This window comes from Lepisosteus oculatus, chromosome 5, assembly GCF_040954835.1.
Source record: "Lepisosteus oculatus isolate fLepOcu1 chromosome 5, fLepOcu1.hap2, whole genome shotgun sequence".
In the NCBI taxonomy this organism is placed as follows: domain Eukaryota; kingdom Metazoa; phylum Chordata; class Actinopteri; order Semionotiformes; family Lepisosteidae; genus Lepisosteus; species Lepisosteus oculatus.
In genome coordinates this window covers 58,407,479-58,423,525 of record NC_090700.1, presented here as the reverse complement: position 1 = coordinate 58,423,525, position 16,047 = coordinate 58,407,479, and the positions used below count along the sequence as shown (strand labels likewise).

General features: G+C 38.9%; 2 protein-coding genes across 2 annotated transcripts; one reads left to right on the top strand and one right to left on the bottom strand.

The window, feature by feature from the left end:
* Positions 1 to 4,028: 4,028 nt before the first annotated feature.
* On the top strand, positions 4,029 to 7,198 carry gcnt3 (glucosaminyl (N-acetyl) transferase 3, mucin type). Its single transcript, XM_069190717.1, has 2 exons — positions 4,029 to 4,555; positions 5,188 to 7,198. The coding sequence occupies exon 2, from the start codon at positions 5,322 to 5,324 to the stop codon at positions 6,651 to 6,653; it is 1,332 nt and encodes a 443-aa protein (XP_069046818.1). The 5' UTR covers positions 4,029 to 4,555; positions 5,188 to 5,321; the 3' UTR covers positions 6,654 to 7,198.
* An 844-nt stretch (positions 7,199 to 8,042) lies between these two features.
* gtf2a2 (general transcription factor IIA, 2) lies at positions 8,043 to 14,513 on the bottom strand. Its single transcript, XM_069190718.1, has 4 exons — positions 14,307 to 14,513; positions 13,253 to 13,357; positions 10,143 to 10,269; positions 8,043 to 8,360 (listed from the first exon to the last, which is right to left on the bottom strand). The coding sequence occupies exons 1-4, from the start codon at positions 14,376 to 14,378 to the stop codon at positions 8,335 to 8,337; spliced, it is 330 nt and encodes a 109-aa protein (XP_069046819.1). The 5' UTR covers positions 14,379 to 14,513; the 3' UTR covers positions 8,043 to 8,334.
* Positions 14,514 to 16,047: the final 1,534 nt, after the last annotated feature.

Genomic DNA, 16,047 nt, shown 5'->3' with positions numbered 1-16,047 from the left:
TATTGTGGTATTGATTGTCCACAAACCAAAAAGAAAACAGTTGAACAAAATGAAAGAGAACCAAATCTAAATCTATACCTAAATTTTAAAAAGCAAAGCAAAACTGTGGCCTTTTTTCCATGCAGTTCTTTGCCCCTAGTGTACTCCACTAGCTCTCAAATGAGTACGGTACTCTATGCCTTTAACTGCAGAAGAATGGAGTTTATCTCATCTCTCTCCTAGGAGTTCTGCAAGTTATGTGACAGCTCCTGCAGACATTGTGCAGGTCCTGGCCCTGATCAGTGTCTGACATGCAAGCCTAACTTTGCTCTACACCCGCTGGAAAACCCGTGTTCCAGGTGCTGTGAGTCTAAACACAACAACACGGGCTGCTGCCACTGCACTGTCAATTCAGGTACCAAGGCCTTCGATGTTATCAGCAGGGAGTGGCATAGAACAACGAGTGATCTATTCATAAGAAAATCTAGTGAAAATAAGGTGAACTGAAGCTGGATACATATGATACTTTACACATTTTCTCTACAATCTGACAGCAACTTCAAAGTTTCAAACTATTTTGGAACAGCTTCATTTCCAATAGATTTCCAATATTTCTTTCACAAGCTGGCTAAGATAGTTCCCCTTTATCGGCATTACAAATTTTCTTTTCTTTTTTTAGTTGAGGTTCACCAACCTGACAAGCTAAAAACTGATAGTAATGCAGCGTTATAGTCCTTGAGTCCCATGCCATTATTTATATACTGTATATATAAACATTTAAAGCTACTTCAGGAGAAACCTGTGTGGGTCATTTAAATCACAATGACACAAAAACATTCTCATTTAAAAAAAAGATTTTAATATAAATACAAAAGTTCTTATTCTTAAATTTTGTGATTCACTACGACTTTCAACCTGAATATTAGATTAGCTTTTCAGACAAGGATTGCAACCAGTGAAACAGAAACTTAACTAAATATCACTGTTAAGTGAACAGACACAGATACTTAGGACACAGCACTTCGAGAACTGTTCTTTAGTCAGATCTTCTGTTGTAATAATAATGTCATTTGCCAAACCACTTCATACCACACGGTGTTGTGGGAGGCCGGAGCCTACCTGGCAAGCAACGAGCGCAAGGCAGGGTTCACCCTGGACAGGACGCCAGTCCATCGCAGGGCCAGTGCAGGCCAATCACACATGGGGACAATGTGGAGGCCTTCTCGAAAATCTTTAATGACCACTGAGTCAGGACCTCGGTTTAACGTCTCATCTGAAAGACAGCGCCCACTACAGTATAGTGTCCCCGCCACCATACTGGGGCATTAGGACCCACACAGACCACAGGGTGGGCGCCCCCCACTGGTCCCACTAACACCTCTTCCAGCAGCAACCATAGCTTCCTAGGAGGTCCCCTCATCCAGATACTGACCAGGCTCAACCCTGCTGAGCTTCAGTGGGCAGACACTTGAGAGCTGCAGGCTGATATGGCTGCAGGCTGAATAATAATAATAATAATAATAATAATAATAATAATAATAATAATAATCTTTATTTTATATTGCACCTTTAAAGGTGGCTTCTCAAAGCGCTTTACGGACTGACAACAACAAAAAATACACAAGATATGCACAATGAAAATACACAATGAGAGGACACAATAGATGAGAGTACTGAATACAGCAGGAGCAGAGCGGTAAAGAACAGAACCAGTTAAGTAAAATTCATGCTGTTGCAGGTCAGGGCGAGGAAGAGGTTGTGCTGGCAAAAAAACTACTGCTAACGTCTCCAAAATCTCACACTTTGTCTGAACACGCGCAACGCCACAATCTGTTCTGCTCTCTTTGCTAGCACTGTGTGTAGAAGCTGCTCACCCGGTGTCGGGGGAGAGGCAGGTGTTGGGGAGCACAGAGCCCACGGTGCTCAGCCACGTCTCCGCTGCGCTGCCCGCCGCGGCGATGCTGGCGCTGGTCGCGGTCCTGGCGCTGTCCGCGCTGTTCCAGGCCAGGGCGAGGAAGAGGCTGTGCTGGAAACGGAGCTACGAGAGGCTGAGTGGCAGGGCCAGTGTCAGGCCATCGCCCTACACCATGACCCACGGTGTCCCGGAGCCCGAGGACAGCGGAGATGAGACTGACGTGGTTTACAGCAGTAGGGACGGCACAGTGTACCGCCGCTACAACTTGATCAAGGCCCAGGAGGGACAGGGAGAGGAATGTGAGGATGAGAACACTTGTTTAAACCAACCGTAGGATGTGGTGTCTACAACAAGGGGCATCAACAACCTGAAAACAGTTTTCAACTGAATGAAAGTTGAAAATGGAAAGCTATTCCATTTTTTCTAAGAAGAAATGATAAAAACGTGTTCTTCTTGTTTTGTATGTTTTCATGAAACTACAGAAAGAATGCATATACAAAGAGTGGAAGAATGTCTCCTTTCAGAAACACTTTCTGTCTCTTTGAAGGGGTCTGACTCCCGTTTTAAAGCTTCAGGTGACAAATTCGGAACAGGCTTTAGATTCTATATAACTCCATTCTAAAAACATCATCAAAAGCCTCTGACATACACCTTGAAATTATTAATGGTATTTTTAAAACCAATGCTAGAATTTTTTCTTCTATTTGTGACCAGAATGAAGTAGCTGTACTGTAAATTGTACTTAACTTAAGCGGAAAATTTTATATTAATTTGACAAAAAGACATTGCAATGGTTAATTTAGTTTACTGTCATTTTGCCTCACATTAATAAAACTAGACCTGCTGTAGCTGACAATCTAGAACCTAGTTCAAAGTTTAAGAAAATGACTTCTTTTGAATAGTGTACCTGAAAAAAATGTAGATTGGTATATGGTGAATGAATTACTTAGGTTATGATTTTAGATGGCCCTAACCCCACTTAAAACAGAAAGCAGGTGTTAACTCTCACCAATCCCTTTGGCTTAATCACAGTGAAACAGAGGATGATCTTGATACAACAGACACAAAATCTTCAACCAGTTTAAAATTGTTAGGAAGATTAGGAATTGACAACACAACAACAGAATGCTACATTTGTGTTAATAGATTGCCTAAAGTTTGTGTAGCTGTGATCACTGAGGAGATGAATTTGCAGAACTACAACAAAACAGAAAATACATGACAAAAGTGAAAATAATTATAGGTGCTTATAAACCTATTAAATAATTATGATTATCAGGTGATATGCTATATTGTGTCACTGTAAGTTTTACTAATCAGTGCTATGTAATTTTTTTCATGTGCTTGTCTTTATTATAACTCCACAAAGAAACATTGGTTGCAGCAATGGCTCACAACTGAGTCACACATACAAATGCAAATGTAAACCCTGAATGATTATGTAGTCTTTAAGATTCAACTACATTTTTGCTGATAAAAGGAGGGGTTAATAAAAAAAAAACATCTTGTTGTATTGATTGTCCACAAACCAAATAAAAACCAGTTGAACAGAATGAAAGAGAACCAAATCTAAATCTATATCTAAATTTTAAAAACTATCTGTCCCATTTAAGTTATATTCCTTATACAACTATGGATAATATTCTATACCTGAAGTTATAAGAAACATAATTTTTCACTTGTAATATTTCTTGTGCAAGTGACCAACAAGAGCATATACACATTGCTGGACATTTAATCTACAAGAAGATCAGGGGTCAGAATTGTAATCATATTTGAAATATGATTTTTATGTAACTTGTTTTATTACAAAAATGAATGTGACTGTTTTTGGGGGTTTTGTCAAGTTTTCCTTCCAGTAGCAAAATATGATGTAAATGTCAAGCATTTCTTGAAAAAACAGGAAATAAATCTTGAAAATCTGATGCTAGTACCACAATATGTCCTCAAATAAAAAAAAACATTTTTAAATGACATCTTAGCTACACAGTTTGAGTAATTCTGAAAACCGTAGGTCTGCTTTAATAAAATTTGCATTTTATAATCTTTGATAAGATGTATTTGTTTGTTACTCTAGAACATAAAGTAACAAGTTAATAATTTAACAAATCAAATCCTGTGTCATTAGTAGGGCCTGTCCTTGCCTATTCCAGAGCAGGATGGAGGAAAGTTGAGCTTTGAAAGTTGAGAGGTTTTCAGTTAAAGTAACATACAAAAAAAAATCTTGAAGGTGTAAATGTATGACACACTGTTTAGTGGAAGCAATGGAGATGCTATTTTTCAGTTGAAGCAGGAAGTGTGCTGTGAATATAAAGGATTGGGCACAGTAAGTTTGACCAATTACAGTACAAGTAGCTTACCAAGTCCCAAGGTTTGACCGTTTTACAATGCCCTTCCCACTTGCAGGAATTCATTTACCAATGAGTTCACAGGATTATGCCATATGACTGCCTTTCCAAACAAATGCCTGAATATTAGACAGTTCTGAAACGAAAATGTAAGTATACATTCCTTTGCTGTCATTGTCAATGCTACAGTACAAAGGAGTAGCTATACGTCCATAGTGTAGGCTCTTGGCTTTGCTATGTATTGCAGGAAAAACTAAAAAAATTAATCCAAACGTCCCGAAAGGCAGGACATACACAATTCCAGCTCTGAAAGGTATGTTTTGTTTTTTCCACACTTGGCAGAGTGTAACTGGATCTCCTGCTCATTTCTGTTTTTTGTCAGCTGGTTGTATGTTTTCTGTTTGATTTTAATTTTAAACTAGGAGTTTCTGTTTGTGGTTGTGTAATGGTATTTGTACGGAAAATGGTTATATCTATTCTCTAAAATAAAAAAAAATAAAAAAAAAGCTGAAAGAAAAAAACACCTGGTGACATTAAAAAGTCGGAATTGTAGGCACTACAGTATTCATTATGTCTATTCAGTTTTGTTTTAACCAAAACCCTGTTTTAGTGGAAATAAAACATGTTCTTTCCAAACATGTTGAAATAAAATGTCTTTCCAAACCTCAAAAGTACATTTTAAACTCCCACACCTTGCATGGATAAAAAAAGGTTTTGGCAGGGGTTAAGGACAGAAGAGGATAAATTCACAGCAAACATTGACATTAAACCCTTTTTAATGGCAAAGATTAAGCACATTTATTACATACTGTACACTCTGTGAACTGCAGCAGATCCATTGCAGCACCTACCGTGCAACACAAAATGCAATTGTACATGTATTCAAAATCTTTCTGTGTTATTTGTATTGGCTAAAGTAAAAAACTTCTCCTTCCTTCCTCACAGGTGCTATAGTTTTGCATAAAATTCAGTGAGTCACAGCAAAATCTGTTTGATATTACACCTTGGTGGAGGATTAGCTACCCTGTTCTCAAAAGAAGATACTACAAGAGACTATTTTTAAAGAAACAATATCATAAATGGTTCAGTGGATGAAATTCAAGAAAATGACAAACAGCACATCGGGCTGGAAACGGCACAAGTTTACAAACACTGCTGCCTTTTCTTTTATTTGTCTGTCTTTCACTGTAATTCTCTGGCAGACTAAAAAACTCACCTGCCCCCTCGATGACTTGCACCCGAGGAAAATTCGCCAGCTTGAGGAGGAAAAGGACATCCTCACTTGCTCCAGAATCATTCAAGGTGATACAGAGGCCATCGAGGAAGCGCTTCGAAGCAGGATTCTTGTTGCAAATAAGAAAAAACCTTTAACAGAAGCGTACTTTTTAAGCATTACGCGGAACTGCGAAGCTTATGTTCAAGAAAGAAAGTTCATCACATTCCCGCTGAGCAAAGAGGAAAAAGACTTCCCCATTGCCTACTCCATGGTGGTCCATGAAAAAATTGAGATGTTTGAGAGGCTTCTGCGCGCCATATACACCCCTCAGAATGTGTACTGCGTGCACGTGGATCGGAAATCTTCAGAGGAGTTCAAGAATGCTGTAAAAGCCATTGCGTCCTGCTTTCCAAATGTATTTTTGGCCAGAAAACTGGAAAAGGTCATCTACGCCACTTGGTCAAGGGTGCAGGCAGACTTGAACTGCATGGAGGACTTGCTGAACTCAACTGTACAATGGAGGTATCTGCTCAACACCTGCGGCACCGATTTTCCCATTAAAACCAACCTGGAAATCGTGCATGCCCTCAAAGCCCTCAACGGCAGGAACAGCCTTGAATCAGAGTCCACCCCGAGGCATAAAAAAGACCGCTGGTTGTACCATTATGAGGTCAAGGATCACATAAGTAGGACTGAAACCAAAAAGAGCCCCCCTCCCATTGGCTCCCCCATGTTCTCCGGTAACGCATACTTTGTCGTGACCAGGGATTTTGTCAAACACGTGTTTGAAAACCCGGAGACACAGAAACTACTTGAATGGGAAAAGGACACCTACAGCCCTGATGAGCACCTTTGGGCAACGCTGCAGAGGATGTCTGGGGTGCCGGGGTCGAATCCCATCAACGAGAAATTCCACACCACCGACATGATTGCCATTGCTCGACTGGTAAAATGGGAGTATTTGGAAGGCGACATTCAGAAAGGATCTTCCTATCCACGCTGTACGGGTGTTCACCGCAGATCGGTCTGTGTCTATGGATCTGGGGACCTCCACTGGATGTTGCATCAACATCACCTCTTTGCCAATAAGTTTGATCCCGAAGTGGATGACACAGCTATCAAATGTCTCGAGGTATACCTTCGCTTGAAAGCGCTCCACAACAGAGATTTACATGTACAATATGCCCCTGAATAAGGGACTGCTTTCATTTCCACATAAATACAGTACATGAGATAGCAAAACAGACTGTGAGATCTTCCAAGTAATCCTGCACAAAACAGGAGGGCACATATATTCAAACTTAAACCTGATGCTGATCACTACAGACAAATAACTACATTTAAGTCTAAACTTTCACAATTTAAGATGAGTTCACAAATATTTTCTTAAATTAGGATTTACTTTATTAATTGCAATGGTACTTTACCTTCAATAATATATTTTTGGAAAGCATTAAAAATAGATGCAGATGGTAATACAGAGCAAACAAGTGAAATATATGAAAATGGTTTTAGACATTTAAATGTTTAATATAATTCTTTATTTAATTTTTTTTCCTGTGGTTTATAGATTAATTCCTCATTCCCGTCAACTGCACAAACTCCACTTGCACTCCCTGGCAAACCCACTTTTTGTGCTCGATGCCTTAAAATTGTACTTTCCATTTAAATGACTGTTACATTTATTATATTGTATTTCTATACTGCTGTAACATGTGGAATAAAGGTTAGCTCTGAAAACCATGGCCTGATTGTTGTTCACATCCTACAGAAGTAAAAAAAACGAAAGGTTTGGCAAGAAGGAAGAATCTTGTGTGGGCAAATGTAGCATCATGCATGAAAGGTGCCTTTTTTGAAAAAAAAAGATGATAGGTGTGTCACCACAGTTTGAAGACAAATTTCATGGCAAATGTAATCATTATGTAATTGATGTTGTTGCGCAGTTAATGTTTCAAATGTGGGACATATAGCAAAACAGAATTTTTGCTCATAAACGTTATAGCACTTAGCAAATCACATGAGAGTGAGACCTTTTTTCCTGTGGCATTATGCTTGTGTACAGCAGCATGTTCTGAAATATTAAAACAACAAGAAACATCAGTAATGTGCCAGTGAAACTATTAGCACACATGAAAAACTGGAAAATATTTTACTCAAAAATTAGTTTTGTTGTTGAAATTTGAGGACATATTCCTACATGAACAATAATTACTGTTCTTATACATATTTAAAAAAACTGAACCAATATATTACAAATATATTATGGTCCTTTATTATCTGGGATATAAAAAAAATAAAAAATGTACCTACAAATTATGTGAAGGGCAAATCCATTTAGGGATTGTACATATTTACCTAAAAAAATCACATGAATACCATTAGTATGAAAAACTGTAGAAATTGTTTTCTGGATAAGGTACAAATAAAATGTACTTGGACTCATTACGTGTTTCATCACAATTTTCAATGGAGTGCCTGATGGCAAAATTAAATAATAATTTACCTTTATAAACCAGGAGAAATCAACTGCAACGATTAGCTGAATGAACATTTTGTTTTACAGCAGTTACCACAAAGGCTGGTGTCTCTTTTAAATAAAATTTTATTAAAGAAATCTCAAGCTAAACAACAGTTATCAACTGAAAGAAAAGTTTGGATATGAAATTTATTAAAAAAAGGTCATGCAAATTCCGATGACATGGCTGATGCATTTGCAGTTTCACATTTCCCATTCCATATTTACAGGGTTGAAATCTCTGGGCTTTACAGAAGTCACTGCAATAAATTATATATACAGTCCTGGCTGTGTGAGCTTTTCCTTGTGAGCCAGGGATCCTCCAACAATACCAGTTTCACAAAACGCACTCCATGTGAATTCACTCAGCAGCATTGGAACCGGTGTCTGTAATGAAAGTAATGTTACAAATGTTTTTATGCTCACAGAAATTGTGTGGAGTGCGGCAATAATATATTAAAGGTGTAGCACAGATAACGTTTCCCCCTACGTTTGTTACTCTTACTAGCAATATTATCTTCTATAGTCATTCGCTGATGCTTGTTTCTGCTCAGAATGTTATTTAATATTCAAAGTTACCTAGTCAGAAAAAAGACCTTGCATTATCTTTAAAACATATGAAACACATCTAGTGGAATGTCAAATGACTGCATGGTTATCCTTTTATGATGATTCATCAATTGAGCAAAGGTTACTAATTTATACACTAACCCACCCTAACCCTTCCCTGGAAAGCGGAACTTTTCATATTGTTGCCAAGCTATTAGGTGCCTCTGAATCCCTGTGAAATGACACAATGGTCAGTGTGACCCCTGCAAACCAATAGACCACAATTTTGCCTTTTCTGGTCATGATCACAAAGGGGGGTTTCTGCATCCTTTCACAGGGATTCAAAACACCTGTCTTAGAAAGCAATTGGGAACAACATTTATTTCTACACTGGGTTCATACATTCCACGATCTGCTCTTTCTTTTTACAGCAGCTTTTCACTCCAACCTGCACAATCCGGACATTACATTTCCATTCCTCTTTCACCCACAAACCCAATATCCTCCATCTCTCTCTTCCTTTGCTGCCCCACTGACTCCTGTTATATGCCTGCTCCAACCCTCTCCATTTTCCTCCTTCTTTCTGCTCTGCAGTATGGTGAATTGGGACATGTATATATCTCACTTACCCAGTATCACCACTTAAGCACATTGTGAGAGGTGTTGATGGGGTCTGTTAGTTTAGCCTCAAACAAAAGTTACACTAAGTATTTCAGGTGGGTAGCTGCGTCAGCATGCGTAGGCTGCTAAGGAACAAGTAATAGGTTTATTCCATACTGAAAAAAAGAAGAGAGAGAACACAACGTTTTGGCCGTGGAGCCTTCTTCAGGTGAAGAAGGCTCCACTGCCGAAACGTTGTGTTCTCTTTCTTCTTTTTTTCAGCATGGAATAAACCTATTAAAAGTTACCATAAAGATAAAATAAAAGATGCCATAAAGCTGACTTGCTTTAGCAGCCCCAGTGGCTTAATGCTACATAATAAAAGACAGGAACAACACCCACAAACAGGATAAAACAGACCAATGTCTGCTGCATATCAAAGGACAGAACCTAGAGCAAGACAGAGCAGGACAAGAAGTAATTACATATCAAAGAACAGGACAAGCACTCAGATTGAGAAACAAACTTTCTTCTGACTGTATATAAGAGCTGGGAAACCCTTGCAGTGTGTCTGTTCTGTGGGGCTGACCCAGAGCGTGTTGTTGGACTTATTGAGCTCAATAAAACTGAATCTGCACAAGACTGTGTCCTGCTTCTCTGATGAAGAATTTCCCACAACAATGGCATTCACCTTTACATGATCATTTCATGACTGTACACTGTTTAAAACAATAATTAACATTACTTAAAGAGTAACTAACATTCATATACATGTCAAAATCTCCTTTTTGGAAAACATTTAAACAGCAAAACACAAAGTAAAAAAAAAACACAGACACTGCAGAATTATTGCCCTGGTGAGAATTTTAGACCTACTTTTTTACTGAAACCTTGAAACTACACCTTTCAGTTTAATACAAAGGAGCCAGACTGAGTCACCGAAGAACATTTCATACATTATTGTGCATCCATGAAGAAAAAGGAACAAAATTAAAAGAATAGGCCAAAGCCTACACTTACTTTTCCCATCACAAGCGACGATTTTTACTTTGTCCACTTTCACCAAATCGGTCACTTCTCTGAACTCAACATCGTTCAGGACAAACGTCCAGACATTGTCACAGAATCTGTATGTGTTCAATGACCCCTAAAAAAAGGATAAATACTAGTGATATAGGACCATTGCAACACGAAAATGGGGTAGTTTTAATGTATAATAAGTCAAATAAAAAAGTATAATTTCTATTAAGAATATGCTACTTACATGCACACGAATTATAAAAAGAGGAAATGAGTGCTTTGATATTATTCATTTAATTACATACATATTACACAGAATTTCAGGCAGCACTTTGATCATCTTCCTCTAAGACTAAGTCACATTCACTTAACTCGCATTGTATGACAGACATTTCAGCAACCAACTGCCTTAGACTGAACAATTAAACATGAGCCAGGGGATGAAAGAGGAAGCTCAAATGGGCTGAACGGCCTCCTCTCATGTCGTCTCCTTTCTTATGTTTTTGGCCAAATACACCTGACTGGTACAGCCTGTACTGATCACTTTGGTACATCAATAATGCCCTCTTGTGGTACAGCACAAGAGCACCAATGTACTTTTAACACCATAGAATAAATCTGCAAATATTTTCTATAGATTAAACAATTATTTAAATTAAAATGGAATGTAGACTCTGAAGCCTCTGTAGGCTGTAGTCTGAAACATCTACACAGCATATAGTGGGCATCGAAAGTCAGCGCCCCCTTTCAAAAGAAGACAAATAAAATCAGACTTTTTCCAGTTTTATTTACACATTTTATCTTGCAATATCCAGGTGAAAAAATAATACAAATCTCTGAAAAAATATTAAAAGTAAAAAAGTAGAATAACTGGGTTGGATGAGAGAACACCCCCCTGAGTTAAGACTTGGTAGAAGCACCTTTTGCTTGAATTACAGCCCTGAGTCTTTCTGGATACATCTCTACCAACTCTGCACACCTAGAGGGAGGAATATTTGCCCGTTCCTCCTTACGGAATTGTTCAAGCTCAGTCAAACTGCGTGTTGACCCTTGATGGACTGCCCTCTTCAAGTCATTCCAAAAATTTGCGATGGGATTTAGATCGTGGGGCTGAATGTGGCCACTCAAGGACATTCACCATCCTGTCCTTCAGCCACTGTACGGTGGCTTTGGCGGTGTGCTTTGGGTCATTGTCATGTTGAAAAGTGAACCATCTTCCCATTCTCAACTTCCTGGCTGAGGGCTGCAGGTTTTCTTCAAGAATTTGCCTGTATTTTTCACCATCCATCTTCCCTTCTATCCTGACAAGTGCCCCAGTCCCAGCTGAAGAGAAACACCCTCACAACAGGATGCTGCCACCACCGTGCTTCACTGTAGGAATGGTGTTCTTTGGATGGTAAGATGTACTGAGTTTTCGCCAGACGTACCGTGTTGCATTCTAGCCAAAAGGTTCGATTTTGGTCTCATCTGAACACAGGCATCTTTAAGGTTCTTTTTAGCAAAACATAAATGAGACTTGATGTGGCTTTTCTTAAGGAGTGGCTTTTTTCTTGCCTGCCTCTCATACAGGCCAGATTTGTAGAGCACTTGTGATATTGTCACATGCACACAATGACCAGTCTTTGCCATAAAGGACTTTAGTTTGCCATCAGCCTCTTGGTAGCCTCTCTGATCTTGGTAGTCTCCTCCTTGCTCGGTCGTCCAGATCTAGGCAAGGTCTGGGTGGTGGCATACGCTTTCCACTTCTTCATGATGGTCTTGACTGTGCTCCATGGGACACCTAAAGCCTTTGAAATCTTATTATACCCATCCTTATCTCGAAGTTCTTTTGAAGGCACCTTTCCACCAATAGTGGATTCTTTGCTTTGAAATGCACTTCCAAGCAGTAGAGTCCTCTAGAAACAGCTGCTTTTATTCTGAACTAATCAAAAGCACCACAATTGCTCACAGGTGGGATTAGTTTGTTTCCAATTAGTTTGTTCTGTGAGGTGTAAGGTGATTGGTTATACCTGAGCAGGTTTACAAATGCAATAGTAAGGGGATGTTCACTTATCTAAATAAGGTATTTTACTGTTTTAATATTAATTCATTTTTCAGAACGATTTAGACTTTTATTTTTACTTGGATAATGTGGGTAACTGTGTGTAAATAAAAATAAATTAAATTAAGCTTGTTCCATTTTTATTTTCAGAGTGTCATACAACAAAGGATACACATTTTGAAAGGGGGTGGTGACTTTCTATACCCACCGTATACAGTACCTTGCAAAAACATTCAGACCCTTTAAAAGTTTTCAAATGTTGCGCGATTACAAATGATGCCTACACGTCTTTTTTTCCCCCTTACAGTGTTTTTATTGCAAACTCACACCACGCTCAAACAGAAATTTTTTAAAGACAAAATTAGTTATTTGTCAGCTGGTATGTTAAAGGGTCTGAATACTTTTGAAAAGCACTGTATATGTATGTAAAAGGATGTGTTCATACGCTGTTAAAATTCTGCGGAATATAACTAAACTTGTCTTATAATGTGGCACATACAGGGTTGAGGTAAGCCCTTACTGCTTTGATTATGTCCATTTTGTGGATTCTGATACATTTTAACAAGCAAAGGGATCATTGGAACCTGAAATATAACCCTGATTACTGTACCATACATTTCTGTTATTTCAATATAAAACCCACCTTCAGTCCTCAGTGTGTGTACTCTATTAATATAGAGCCAAAATTCCCATTGGCCCTTACCAATCATGGCTTCCTAATAATCTCCATCTATGAATTGGCTTAATTACTCTGCTCTCCTCCCCACTGAGAGCTGATGTGTGGTGAGTATTCCAATATGACTATGGCTGCTGTCACATCATTCAGGTGGGGCTGCACACTGGTGGTGGTGGACGGGATCCCCATTATCTGTAAAGCGCTTTGAGTGGAGTGTCCAGAAAAGCGCTATATAAGTGTAAGCAGTTATTATTATTAATATTAAGGCTAACTAAGACTTAAGACGCTAGGGTTAGCCTGCAGTAACAGAGCTCAGTCCTCCAGGGTTACCTTGAAACAGCTGATGTTTTTGCTAACATCAAACTTACACATTACAATGAATACAAGACTCACCCGGAAGTTGACCCTGTTTCGCACCCTATTAGCCAGTGCTGTGTTAATAGCCTTGTCGAACTGAAGCAGAACCTGGAGTGCCAGCTGGGGAGTGATCTGTTGGGTCTGTAAACAAGGAAAAGCCTACATCTAAGAAGAGTACTGCAGTCTGGGAATTCAAACTGGTTTGATTATACAAAAGTCTTAGCTTCCCAGTAATGCTGATGAGCATTAATCATATTTGTTGCGATGTATTCGATGCTTTCAACAGTACGGTGAAATTATAAATGTGCCCCAGACATCTTGGAAGCAAGCATAAATATTTTGTTTTAAAAAAAAAGTATTCCGCGTGAAATTGACCAATTCCCTTTAGAAAAAAAAAACGTTTCTTATTAGATCAACAATAACTCATTTATTGCTCTCGGGACTCAAATGAATGATTAACTCCTTTAAGGATTCTGAAGTAAAAGACCTTCTTCACAAACAAAAACACTGGGAAAACAGTCTAAAACAGTTAAAATAATGCACTAAAAGAATAACGTTACTTGCAAATGGTTACTGCTACTTGGGATACATGTTACAGACAACTCGTTTATCTTGAAGTACTATTAAAAGCAGCATATTTCATTACAAACTTAAAAGGTCCAACCTTTCCACCATGACTGGAAAGATTTTGTACTACCCATACGATCCCGACGTTAGCGATTAAAACGATAGAAATTACCAGTACATGTAGGACTAACGTAACGTAGCGGACCAGATTATTGGAGGTGACTCTCATGTTCATGATGGAAGGAGTGCTTTCGCACTGCGCTCAGGAAAGCTGCTCTTAATAAAGAGGTAGCAGAGCGTTTACGAGCATTGTGGGAAGAGAAAGGGGTAGCAGCTCTATTGAGCTTTTATACAAATATAATCAGATGTATAGTTTTCCAACCGTCCTTTCGACGTTCTTCGGATCATTTTGAGGAGCTCTTCCTATAAAACTGTTCGGTGCTCTGTTGAGAACATTAACCGTTTTGCCCACTCGGGCGTGAGGACTGAGAACATGATGAACAAAGCTAAAATTCCTTCTTACCTGAATTAGCTCGTCCAGGCTTTCTTGCAAGCTGTTACCCAGTGTGGTATTTCTGTAAAGCTGATATGCCATTGCTCCGAGACGTTAATTTTGTTTAAGTAACTTTATAAGAGCCCTTCCTAATGAGGCAATTTGAAACTACCTTGTATTGATATTTCTCTTCCTCCTGCTGTTTTCTCTCATACAGGAAACGCGAACGGTACGGAAAGAAGGACAAACAGAACAAAGGAAAGATAACCGATCTGAAAACGAGAATTTCGAGCGCCTCGAATACTGGCCCTGCCTCTCTTAAAACGATTTAATTTTTCTGTTGTTCAGTTTTAGAAAACATTAGAAGTACTGAATAACTTATCTAAATAATATTAGCCTACCTCTTTAGAGAAATAATTTTTGCAAAGGAATTTAGAAGCGGCTGCATTTTGGTTTCGAGTCTATAACTGCAAGCACTCAAAAAACGATGAATATTCTTTGAAAAAGCAAGCAATTCCCTTGCGAGTCAACGCTGAAATTAAGAACAGCAGTACGGAACAGTACACTATTTTGTAAAAAATGGTAGTTGAACATTAAATTCTATTAATCAGCACTAAGCATCTTCCAATTTCCCAATACCATTTTAATAGTAAAAAGGTAGATTTTAGTACAGTTAAACTTTGATGCACGATCTTGTTTTATACCTGTTCTACTTTACACCTTTAAAAATGATCCAGTTACTTGCAGAATTACAGGAATGAGACAGGTATTGTTTTGACTGTTCAGGTATTCCTTAGAAACCTATCAGATATGCCCTAGACCAAACCAGCTTCGGGAATTATATTGTGTGAGCAGACATAGAAACGGGATGGAACACGTACACTTCCTTGCATATGTGAGATTACATATTATTTCAAAGAATAAACAGTAATAATTCTACTTTAAACATTGTTGCATTATACTATAATTCACGGTATGGAATTCAACTAAAATCTAAGTATTTATAAAACAAAAATATGTCCTGTACTTTTCACAAATTTTCAGTTAGCATCGGTATTTGCTTAATGCTATAAGCCAGCCTGCAATGGATTGTATTGCTATTTAAAAAAAAAAAACACACTTGCACTTAATTGTTTGATGTGATGTGTTTACTTCACACTATCTTGCAATGTCATTATAAAAAGACTTTCTGTACTCTGCAGTAGGTCTTCCTTCCATACCTTTTTTCCATCTCTTCTGGTTGGTGGCTGTGGTCCACGCAAGGTTTTAAGAACACAGAAAAGTCAAGCTGGCCTTGCGCACACAGACTTGCACCCGAGCGATGGCAGGTTTGAACCAGGGAGAGGCATGTGGATGGGTGTAGTGTCAGCTGTGAATCAAGGACGGGTGTGGGAAAAACTCTTAGTTCACACTCTAGGTACTTACTCTCTCCTGGGGTCATGAGAGAAAGCACAAGACTGTGGGTACAGGCTCTGGAAATGAGGTTTCTCCAAGGAGCTTTTGGACCCCCTGTCACAGAGAACTCAGGCACCGTGAGAGAGCTGCTACCCCTCCAGATCTAGAGGAGCCTGGTGAGGCCGGTTGGGCATCTGAGAAGGATGTGTCTGGAAGGGCACTACTGATGGGGACTCCGTCTTCTACCTGGTATATCCCATTAGGCAGAGACACCAAGGCCGAAACAGGGGCCTGGGAATGCTTAGAAATCCCTTGGAGTGTGCTGGAATTTGCGATGTAGGAAAAAGAAGTTTGGTCTTACCCACACCTGCTGTTG

Coding starts and splice junctions, on each gene's coding strand:
- gtf2a2 (XM_069190718.1), bottom strand. CDS start 14,378: ATGGCATATCAGCTTTACAGAAATACCACACTGGGTAACAGCTTGCAA. Junction 10,270..13,252: donor GAAACAGGGTCAACTTCCGG/GTGAGTCTTGTA, acceptor TCCTTTTTTTAG/GGGTCATTGAACACATACAG. Junction 8,361..10,142: donor CGTCGCTTGTGATGGGAAAA/GTAAGTGTAGGC, acceptor CTTTCATTACAG/ACACCGGTTCCAATGCTGCT.
- gcnt3 (XM_069190717.1), top strand. CDS start 5,322: ATGGTTCAGTGGATGAAATTCAAGAAAATGACAAACAGCACATCGGGC.